Source organism: Saimiri boliviensis, chromosome 14 (genome assembly GCF_048565385.1).
Source record: "Saimiri boliviensis isolate mSaiBol1 chromosome 14, mSaiBol1.pri, whole genome shotgun sequence".
Lineage (NCBI taxonomy): Eukaryota > Metazoa > Chordata > Mammalia > Primates > Cebidae > Saimiri > Saimiri boliviensis.
The window spans coordinates 8,607,798-8,618,863 of NC_133462.1; the positions used below are offsets into that span (position 1 = coordinate 8,607,798).

At 55.1% G+C, this 11,066-nt stretch overlaps 1 protein-coding gene across 1 annotated transcript; it reads left to right on the forward strand.

The window, feature by feature from the left end:
- The first annotated feature begins 469 nt into the window (after window positions 1-469).
- PIH1D1 (PIH1 domain containing 1) lies at window positions 470-6,301 on the forward strand. Its single transcript, XM_003940353.4, has 9 exons — window positions 470-1,025; window positions 1,341-1,407; window positions 2,940-3,119; window positions 4,536-4,597; window positions 4,709-4,790; window positions 5,149-5,278; window positions 5,518-5,593; window positions 5,909-6,052; window positions 6,170-6,301. Exons 1-9 carry the CDS (start codon window positions 936-938, stop codon window positions 6,209-6,211), a joined length of 873 nt encoding a protein of 290 aa, XP_003940402.1. The 5' UTR covers window positions 470-935; the 3' UTR covers window positions 6,212-6,301.
- The last annotated feature ends 4,765 nt before the right edge of the window (window positions 6,302-11,066 follow it).

The following is an 11,066-nucleotide window of genomic DNA, read 5'->3' on the forward strand; positions in this document are numbered from 1 at the left end:
GCCTCGACTTTCCGGGCTTACACGCTTCTCCCGCTTCAGCCTGCACAGTAGCTGGGACTACAGGCGCATGCCATCAAACCTGGCATTTTTTTGTAGAGACAAGGTCTCGCTACGTTGTTTAGGCTGGTCTCGACCTCCTGGGTTCAAGCGATCCTCCCACCTCGGCCTTCCAGTCCGAAAGTGTAGCTTTTAATTCTAATTATATTTACTAGGGGTCTGGATCTAGAACTGGCACGAAGTGATAATTCAAAAATAAAAAGGGTGTCTTTTAGGATAAACATTGAGATTAAGGTTTTGAAAAATGCAGCCTTCACTCCAAAGTAACGGGGCCAGTCTTGGTTGTGGAAAGAGTGTGGCGCTTTTTTTTTTTTTTTTTAAAGAGATGTGGCTAGGGGAGTGGGGGCCGTTAGCTCACGGTGTTACCCAAGCTGGTCTCGAACTTCTGGCCTCAAGCGATCCTCTTGCCCTGGCCTGCCTGTGTTGGGACTAGGAGCGTAAGCCACGGCGCCGGGACGGAAGTGTGGCTTTCATAGATACAGGAAGTGTGGCTTTAGGATTCGCCTCGGGGTTTATTTTTGATTGATTGATGCGAAAGGCGTGGCTTGTCGATAACGCGATACCAGGTTGTGACTGAGCGTTGGGGTACTCGGAAGCGTGGCTCACTCCAGTCCGGTGTTTACGTAGAGTCCGGAAGTGTGGCTTCATTTACGATTCGGAACGTAGGACGGAGTCTGCATCTAGAGATAGATTCTCAACGGATTTGGCGACGTTGTTTGGTCTTGAATGGAACTGTAGTTTCAGGCCAGTCATAGGTTTTTGAATACGATAGTAGGTATCCGGAGTCGATTGAGGACCAGAGCAGGCACCAGGGTTCGGATCCTGGGCAAAGTTCCCCACCTTGAGGGTCCCGAGGACGCCTGGATCTTCCCAGGGTTATGGCGAACCCGAAGCAGCTGGCACTGGAGCTAAGCGAGGCGGAGACGATGGGTGCTGATTCGGCGCGATTTGAGGAGCTGCTGTTGCAGGTGCACAGTGACCGGACCCCCGGATCCTTGGGTATTCGGGGATTTTGGCGCGGGTGCTCAAAGATGGGACTACAGTTCCCAGAATGCACTAGGGCGGCAATCGGGCCTCGGGGAATTGAGGATGAGCTTCAAGTTTACTAAGAAACGGGAGTGGAGTTGGAGATGTTCTAGTCCTCAAAGGAGAAAGGAGACCTAAATCGTCTAGGTTCTGGCATTAGCCACAGCTCTCATACATAATCATTGTTCCATCTGAGGAACAAATGAGGGGTCTGATGGCACAGACTCCAAGTCTGGAGGTAGTTTTCCTTTCTACAGGCCTCGAAGGAGCTCCAGCAAGCCCAGACAACCAGACCGGAATCGACACAAATCCAGCCTCAGCCTGGTGAGAAAGAACACCCGGAGAGAGAGGGACAGGAGACAGAGGGGAAAAAGGAAAGAGACATGAAAATAAAGGCCTGGGTTAGGGGCGGGGTGAACACACACCACCAGACATCACCCTAGGACAGAAAGGAGGTAGGGGAGAGATAATTGGAGATAGGAAGAGACGCTCGGCTCGGTGGCACACATCTGTAATCTCAGCTACTTGGGAGGCTGAGACAGGAGAATTGCTTGAACCCAGGAGGCAGAGGTTGCACTGAGCGGAGATTGTGCCACTGCACTCCAGCCTGGGCGACAGAGCGAGACTGTGTCTCAAAAACAAACCAAAACAAAAAACAACACAATAAAGATAGTAAGAGAGGCTGGGCACAGCAGCTCACACCTGTAATCTCATCACTTTGGGAGGCCAAGGCAAGAGGATTGCTTGAGGCCAGGCGTTCAAGACCAGCCTGTGCAACATCTCGAGACCTGATCTCTACTAAAAATAAACAAAATTAGCTGGGCTTGGTGGGCATGTGCCTGTAGTCATAGCTACTCAGGAGGCTGAGGTGGGAGCATCACTTGAGCCAGGTGGAAGAGACTGCAGTGAGCCAAGATCACACCACTGCACTCCAGCCTGGGTGACATAGTGAGACCCTGTCTCAAAAAACAAGCGGCCGGGCGAGGTGGCTCACGCCGGTAATCCCAGCACTTTGGGAGACCCAGGCAGGAGGATCACCTGATGTCAGGAGTTTGAGACCAGCCTGGCCAACGTGGTGAAACTCCATCTCTACTAAAAATACAAAACTCAGCCGGGCGCGGTGGCTCAAGCCTGTAATCCCAGCACTTTGGGAGGCCGAGGCGGGCGGATCACGAGGTCAAGAGATCGAGACCATCCTGGTCAACATGGTGAAACCCCGTCTCTACTAAAAATACAAAAAAATTAGCTGGGCATGGTGGCGCGTGCCTGTAATCCCAGCTACTCAGGAGGCTGAGGCAGGAGAATTGCCTGAACCCAGGAGGCGGAGGTTGTGGTGAGCCGAGATCGCGCCATTGCACTCCAGCCTGGGTAACAAGAGGGAAACTCCGTCTCAAAAAAAAAAAAAAAAAAAAAAAAAAAAACAAAACTCAGCTGGGTGTGATGGCGGTCGCGTATAATCCCAGCTACTCAGGAGGCTGAGGCAGGAGAGAATCGCTTGAACCCATGAAGGTTGAGGTTGCAGTGACCTGAGATCACACCACTGCACTCCATCCTGGGCAAGAAGAGCGAGGCTCCATCTCAAAAAAAAAAAAAAAAAAAAAAAAGAATTGCTTGAACCCAGGAAGTGGAGTTTGCAATGAGCTGAGATCGCACCACTGCACTCCAGCCTGGGTGAGAAAGTGAGACTCTGTTTAAAAAAAAAAAAAAAAAATAGGAGGGATCTCAGGGGTAGGGAGTGGAACAGGCCCAGAAAATGGGGAACAGAGCAAAAGGAAAAGAGAAAGAGACTGGAGAGAATGGATGACGACTGAGACTTGTGTAGAAAAAGATTCTCATGACAAACCCACTCCCACCAGGTTTCTGCATAAAGACCAACTCCTCGGAAGGGAAGGTTTTCATCAACATCTGTCACTCCCCCTCCATACCTCCTCCCGCCGATGTGACCGAGGAGGAGCTACTGCAGATGCTGGAGGAGGACCAAGCTGGGTTTCGCATCCCCATGAGTCTGGGAGAGGCTCATGCAGAGCTGGATGCAAGTCAGTGCCATCAGAGGACCCAGGAGTCTGGCCTGCTAGGCCCTTTCTTCCCTAAAACCCGAGAATCCTGGGCCCTAGACCCTCCTCCCAGCTCCTGGAGATCTGCTCCCCAATCTGATTCTTTTCCCTGTAGTAGATCTCTAGTGCCCTGAGCATCCCAACCCTGGGCAGTCCTGATTCTGCCCCCTGGCCAGGCTGGCACTTTTCCATGCCCCATCCCAGGGCCTGTAGGCCTGGGCAGAGTGCTCTTTGTGCATTAGCAGATCTCCTGGCTTTAGTCCTGAGCAGGCTGTTGTTTTTTTTTGTTGTTGTTGTTTGTTTTTTGAGATGGAGTTTCACTCTTGTTGCCCAGGCTGGAGTGTAGTGGTGCCATCTCGGCCCACTGCAATCTTCACCTCCTGGGTTCCAGTGATTCTCCTGTGTCAGCCTCCCAAGTAGCTGGGATTACAGGTGACACCACCACGCCCTGCTAACTTTTGTATTTTTAGTAGACACGGGGTTTCGCCATGTTGGTCAGGCTGGTCTCGAACTCCTGACCTCAGGTGATCCGCCCACAGGTGATCCACCCACCTCAGCCTCCCAAAGTGCTGGGATTACAGGCATGAGTCACCGCGCCCGGCCTGGAGCTCTCTGTTTCATCCTGTTTTCTCCTCTGCACTTCTCCCCTGTCTCCGTCTCTGTCTTGCCTCACCTCTGTCCCTGCTTCTGCCTCTATAGCCTTTTTTCTGTATGTGTCTTGAAGCTTTCTGGGACCAAGCTCTAAGCAGTCAGGGATATCAAATGTGGATTCTACATTCCAGAGACTCCGTGTCACGGGTGGGGCCCAAGGAGATGGACACAGTATCAACAGGGTGTGATTCGAGCTACTCTGGAGGGGGGCACCCAACACAGCCTTCAGAGTGCTCCTCACCCTCATGAAGGAGTCAGGGAAGGCTTCCTGGAGGAGGAGGTGTGGGATAAGATTTGAAGGAACAGGAGGAGTTCAGCTGGCAAAGACAGAAGAAGGTTCTAGGCAGAGTGGCCCAGAGCTGGGAGGGAATGATTGGATTGGATCTGCCAGTGATGGAGAGTGAAAGATTCAGTGGGCCAGGTTACTAGAAGAATGAGGTTTTCTCCAGAGGTGGGAAGGGCACATCACACGGGGTCTCCAACGCCAAGCTTGCGGGGCTCAGACCTTCTGAGAGCTGTGACCAGGGGAGGGACAGGGTCAGCTCTAGTGACAGTATATTGATGGACGGAAGGAGATACGAGGCTGAGGGGAGTGAGCGCCGAGCTCACGCTTCCCGATGTCTCTCTGTCTCTGCCTCTTGCGGCTGCTGTCCCTGCATGTCTCTTCACTGTCTGGGTCTGGGCTGTGGGCTTTCTGCATAGGGCTGGGCGGGGGGGGGGTGTCTCACCTCCTTTTTCTCCCCGCAGAAGGCCAGGGCTGTACCGCTTACGACGTAGCTGTCAACAGCGACTTCTACCGGAGGATGCAGGTTGGGGGCGGGGCTGCGGGTGAGGCCTGGGCAGGGGTCTCTCCCTCCCCCTTCCCTCTCCCGCCGCCCCCCGCCGCCACTGCCTCTCTTCCCTCTTTCTGTCAACCCTAGAACAGCGATTTCTTGCGGGAGCTCGTGATCACCATCGCGAGAGAGGGCCTTGAGGACAAATACAAGTTGCAGCTGAACCCGGGTGAGGGGCAGGGCCTGGGCCATCAGGAGGGGGTGGAGCCAAGAGCGTTTTGGGGGACACCCTTGCACGCTTGAACAGGGTGTCCTGGAGGCTGTGCTACTGGGAGGGGGCGGAGCTTCCCAACGTGAGGGGGAGGAGTCTAGGCGTCCTGAAGGGGCGGGGCCAGGACAATCTCCAAGGGCGGGTTTTATTGGGGGCATATCATGGGAGGGGCGTGGCTAAGGTGGGCGGGCTTCCTGGAGCCAAGCCTGGGGTCAGATCCCACGACTCCGGGAGGCTCTTGGCTGGGCAAGGAGGCCTCCTGAGAGCACAGGTACCCCTGACCTGTATGGTGTTTGACTCTGCTCCTGACCCTCAGAATGGCGCATGATGAAGAACCGGCCATTCATGGGCTCCATCTCTCAGCAGAACATCCGCTCGCGGCAGCGTCCTCGGATCCAGGAGCTGGGAGAGCTATACACGTCCGCCGCCCGGGGAGTTGAATCAGGGTGGGCCTTGAGCAGATCCCTGGTCTGATGTCTCCTCAACGCTCTTGGGAATCGCTCCCTCCATCCTCCCACACTGGGGCCCTGGGCACTGAGAGAGGGATGAGAGAGAATTGACCTGGAAGGCGTCCTGGGGCAATAGGGCTGGGTGGGGGGACAAAGGGAGCAGCACCCCAGGCAGAGGGCACAGTGCTGGCAAAGACCTGGCAGCTGTCCTCAGCCCTGGGCCTCTTCCCCCTCAGCCCTGAAAAGCCTCACCTGAGCCTGTGGCTGGAAGCTCCTGACCTCCTCTTGGCCGAAATTGACCTCCCCAAACTGGTGAGTTCTGTCAGCTGGACCAGAGCAGGAGAATGAGTTCTGGAAAGGTCTGAGAGTGACAAGGGGCTGTTGCTGGACTTGGGTCCGCTGCATCCTCTGTCCCAGGAGGCCAACAGGCCACCTCCCAGTGCTGTCCCGAGGGTGCCCATGGGATTGTAAGTGTTCAGCCAAGACTTGTAATTTCCGTCTTCGGCGCCTCTTCCCTGGGAGATGAGACCCTTCAAATACAGTTTCCCAGCATGTGAGGCCACCATGCCTGTTCCAGCTGATTGTCCTGTTGCTGGGGAGGGTGACCTGATTGCACCACCTCTCCAGGATGGAGCCCTGGGGCTGTCGCTGGAGATCGGGGAGAACCGCCTGGTGATGGGGGGCCCCCAGCAGCTGTATCATCTGGATGCCTACGTCCCGCTGCGGATCAACTCTGATGAGAGCAAGGCAGCCTTCCACCGGAAGAGAAAGGTGCCTGATGTGGGGAGGGGAAGCCAGGACACTGAGGGGCCTGGACTCTGGCTCCCAGGGAAGGGGGCAGGGTCTTCTGGGTCCTGGATCCTCATTCTCTTTCCTGTGTCTCCTCAGCAACTGATGGTGGCCATGCCGCTTCTGTCTCTGCCTTCTTGATCAGGGTGTCTCCCTGTGCTTCCAAGATGTGGACAAGAGGCTGCTGGCTTTCCTAAAGTTGAAATAAAAGAAACGTTTGCCTTTGTTGTATCTCTGACTGGGGATATATGGGAGGGAAGAGAAACATTGGGCTGTGCCCCTCTAGTCCCATGGAGGTCACTGCCCCAGCTTAGGCCTCGTCCTTCCCCCTGGGTCCTTCCCGAATCCTCCCGGCCTCCAGCCTCCCCAGGCCCCAGAGCTGGCCCTGCTCTCTCCCTGTTCACAGCCCTCCCGTAGCTCCCCAGCCGCCCTGGGAGAAGGTCCAAGCCCCTCAGCCAAGCACTCAAGGCTCTGTGTGATCTGTGTCCCACTTCATGGCTTACGTTTTTGTTTAAGCGACAGGGTGTCACTCTCGTCGCCAGTCTGGAGTGCAGTGGTGCAATCATAGCTCACTGCAGCCTGGAACTCCTGGGTTCAAGTGATCCTCCTGATGTCAGCTTCTGAGTAGCTAGGAGGACAGGCATGTGCCACCATGCCCAGCTAATTTTATATTTTGCATTTTTTTTTTTTTTTAAGAAATGGGGACTCAGGAGGCGGAGGTTGCAGTGAGCCGAGATCACGCCATTGCACTCCAGCCTGGGTAACAAGAGTGAAACTCTGTCTCAAAAAAAAAAAACAAAAAGAAAAAAGAAATGGGGTCTTGCTATGTTGCCCAGGTTGGTCTTGAGCTCTTGGTCTCAAGTGATCCTCCTGCCTTGGCCTCCTCAAATGTTGGGATTACAGGCGTGAGCCACTGTTCATAGCCAAGTTTTCTTTTTCTTCTGCTTTTTTTTTTTTTTTTTGAGATGGAGTTTCGTTCTTGTTACCCAGGCTGGAGTGCAATGGCGCAATCTCGGCTCACTGCAACCTCTGCCTCCTGGGTTCAGGCAATTCTCCTGCCTCAGCCTCCTGAGTAGCTGGGATTACAGGCACGCGCCACCATGCCCAGCTAATTATTTGTATTTTTAGTAGAGACGGGGTTTCACTATGTTGACCAGGATGGTCTCAATTTCATGACCTCGTGATCCACCAGCCTCGGCCTCCCAAAGTGCTGGGATTACAGGCGTTAGCCACTGCGCCCAGCTGCATAGCCGAGTTTTGACCTCTTCCTCTAACGGGAGGCCAGGCACACTCCATAGTGTCCTGACCACACCCTTCTCCCCATGTCTTAGTTTCTGCTGTTCCTGCCAATTTGTATCCTCCTTCCAGTACATCTATGGAAGTTTTTTTTTTTTTTTTTTTTTTTTTCTTGCTCTGTCACCAGGCACCAGGCTGGAGTGCAGTGGGGCAGTCTCGGCTCTCTGCAATCTCCACCTCCTGGGTTCAAGCAATTCTCCTGCCTCAGCCTCCCGACTAGCTGGGACTACAGGCACAGGCCACCACGCCCAGCTAATTTTTGTATTTTTTAGTAGAGACGGGATTTCACCATGTTGGCCAGGATGGTCTTGATCCCTTGACCTTGGGATAGAATCTGGCTCTTAGGCCCACACTGGAGTGCAGTGGCACAATTTTGACTCACTGTAACCTCCTGAGTTCAAGCGATTCTTGTACCTCAGCCTCCCAAGTAGCTGGGACTATAGGCACCACCATGTCCCACTAATTTTTAAATACTTTTTATAGAGACAGGGTCTCCATATGTTGCCAGGCTGGTGTCGAACACCTGAGCTCAAGTGATCAGCCCTCCTCAGCCTTTCAAAGTGCTGGGATTACAGGCGTGAGTCACTGCGCCGGCCTTGATAAATATTTCTTGAGTTAATGACTAGTTGTCGAGGCCAGAGGTGGTGGCTAATGCCTGTAATCCCAGCACTTTATGAGGCCAAGACAGGCTGATCACCTGAGGTTGGGAGTTCAAGACCAGCCTGACCAACATGGAGAAACCCAGTCTCTATTAAAAATACAGAAGTAGGCCGGGCACGGTGGCTCAAGCCTGTAATCCCAGCACTTTGGGAGGCCGAGGTGGGTGGATCACGAGGTCGAGAGATCGAGACCATCCTGGTCAACATGGTGAAACCCCGTCTCTACTAAAAATACAAAAAATTAGCTGGGCATGGTGGCACGTGCCTGTAATCCCAGCTACTCAGGAGGCTGAGGCAGGAGAATTGCCTGAGCCCAGGAGGTGGAGGTTGCGGTGAGCCGAGATCGCGCCATTGCACTCCAGCCTGGGTAACAAGAGCGAAACTCCGTCTAAAAAAAAAAAAAAAAAAAAAATACAGAAGTAGCCGGGTGTGCTGGTGCATGCCTGTAATCCCAGCTACTTGGGAGGCTGAGGCAGGAGAATCACTTTAACCCAGGAGGTGGAGGTTGCCATGAGCTGAGATTACACCATTGCACTCCAGCCTGGGCAATAAGAGGGAAACTATCTAAAAAAAAAAAAAGTAATTGTCAATACCCTCCTCTTCTTTAGCGAATCCTAGGAGTCATAAATAAATGGAAGAATTTCAGTAGTAAGTGCTCAAAGCACAATGGGAATTGGTGGGGTGAGGTGGTGTACGCCGGTGGTCCCAGCTACTCGGGAGCCTGAGGTGGGAACCCAGGGAGGTTGAGGCTGCTCCTGGGCGACAGAGTGAGACCCTGCCTCAAAATGGAAGGGAGGAAGGAGGGGAGGGGGAAGGAAGTAAGGAAAAAAGGAGAAAGAAAAAAGAGGGAGGGGAAAGGAAGGAAGGAAGAAAGAAAAAAGAGGCGAGAAAGGAAGGAAAGAAGAGAAAAGATAAGAACGAAAAGGGAGGGAGGCAGAAGGCAGGCAGCCAATCACAATGTATCTGTAATGGTGTGAATTGGGAGGGACAGGGAAAGAAGATGGGGGAAGAGGTCAGGATGGGAGTGACTTCGGGGAGGGTCTTTCCGGCCGCAGAATGAATGAGCGAACGTAGGCATAGTGACCACCAGGGGGAGCAACGTATCCCTGCCCGCAGTTTCAGGGAACTCCAACTCCCAGCGGCCCTCGGAGTGCGCGGCCCTTCTCAAGCGAACGGCGAGGCTTAGAGGCCGCTGGAACTTGTAGTTGGGACGGGGGAGCGGCTGGAGGAGGCCGAGTAACTCATTCCCAGGTCCTGAAAAAGTGTGGGGCTGGGTCCTTTCTTCCTTCCTGTTTCCATGGTGATGGTTTCGGCAGAGGCCCAGCTTTTGGCAGCGGCGGGGCCCCCTTCCCACTCCCTCCTCTTCACCATCTGCTCCACCCTCACACCTGGCCCGGAGCCGCAACCACCGCCTCCGCACCCGGGCCGGAGACTCTGCAGCCACTGGGTGGCGCGTGTGAGCGGCTCCCGCGCTACTCTTTTCAGCCCCATGAGTCTTGGTCCCTACCTCCCTCCTGCCTCAGACCCGCAGCCCCCTCCGTTCTGGGGTCCCAGGGGTTTCGCAAAACTGTGAGACCCAGATACCTAGACAGTCAAGGGTGGGAGCGAGAGCCTGCGGTGGTCAGTGGCTTCCCGGCCACCCCGTCCTTGGCGCCCGCCCGTCGCGCCGCCTGCTCCTCCCACCCCACCGCGCGCCACATCATGAAAATTTAATACCAAATGCATTTGCGGCCCGACGCGGGGAGCTAGTGGGGAAAGGATCACCCTCCTGGGGCCTGGATCTGGAGGTGGACTCACCGCCGGGAGATGGGCTGGTCTGAGGACCTGAGCGGGGCGGGGAGAAGAGGCGGGGCTCTATATCAGAGGGGCGGGGCTGGAAATCAGGGGTGGAGACAGAGTTCAGTGGGCGGGGACAGATCCCATGGGGTGGGGCAGGACTGGGAGGGCGGGGACAGATTCCAGTGGCGAGGGTCAGCAGTCAGAGGCCGGGGACAGATCCCGGGGGTGGGGGCAGGACTGGAGGGCGGGGAGAGATCGCAGGGGCGGAGGCCAGCACTCAGTGGGCGGGGCCAGAGATCGGTGGGCGGGGACAGATTCCAGGGTGTGGGCAGGACTCGGGGGTCTAGGGCAGATCCCAGTGGCGAGGGTCAGAAGTCGGAAGGCGGGGACAGATCCCATGGGGCGTGGGCAGGACTGGGAGGGCGGGAACAGATCCACGGGGCGGGAGTCAGAACTCGGTGGACTGGGATAGATCCAGGGGACAGAGAAAGATGCTATTAGGAGGGGGTAAAACTCAGGTGGCGGGAACAGATTCCGGGGGCCAAGGACAAAACTCGGAGGGCGGGGACAGATCCCAGGGACAGATCCTAAGAGGAGGGGATGCAACTCCAAAGGGCGGGGGCAGAACTCAGGTCAACGAGAGATCCTCAGGGAGGAGACAAATTCAGAAGGCGGGTGAGGATGCCAGGGGGTGTAGATCACCGTTTATGGGGCGGGGACAGATCTCGGCCGGTGGAGATAGAGCCCAAATAGCGGAATGGATCCCCGGGAGCTAGGGAACAACTCAGAGCGGACAGAACCCACAGGATCCGGGAAATAACACAGTGGGGAGACTATGGGGGTCGCAGCTGGCACTGGTGGGGGTGTGTGAAATACATAACTGTGGGGGATGAAGCCAGAGGGAAGGAAATCGGGGTTAGGGACTGAAACTCAGGAAGAGAAGCAACAGGGAGGAGAGCGGCGCGGGAGGGAGAATAGAGCTGGAGGTGTATGGGATTCAAAGGGGAAAGATGGAGGCTCAGGAGGGGATGGAGCTCAAGGGTGACGAACCCGGGTGGCCAGAGGGACTAGGGGAGGACGACAGGTGGGTCGAAGTAGGAGTTGGGCTTCAGGAGAAAGAATTTCCTTTGAATGAGAAAGGAAGTAACTCCTTGGATGAGACCCTCGGAATTGGGGATGAGGTGGGATGGGGATGGAATTGCTGGGGGGGCAGGGAGGGTGCCCGAGTCCAGGGGTGAAGGAACTGGAGGATGAACTAGAGG

Coding starts and splice junctions, on each gene's coding strand:
- PIH1D1 (XM_003940353.4), top strand. CDS start 936: ATGGCGAACCCGAAGCAGCTGGCACTGGAGCTAAGCGAGGCGGAGACG. Junction 1,026..1,340: donor TTGAGGAGCTGCTGTTGCAG/GTGCACAGTGAC, acceptor TCCTTTCTACAG/GCCTCGAAGGAGCTCCAGCA. Junction 3,120..4,535: donor TCATGCAGAGCTGGATGCAA/GTCAGTGCCATC, acceptor TTCTCCCCGCAG/AAGGCCAGGGCTGTACCGCT.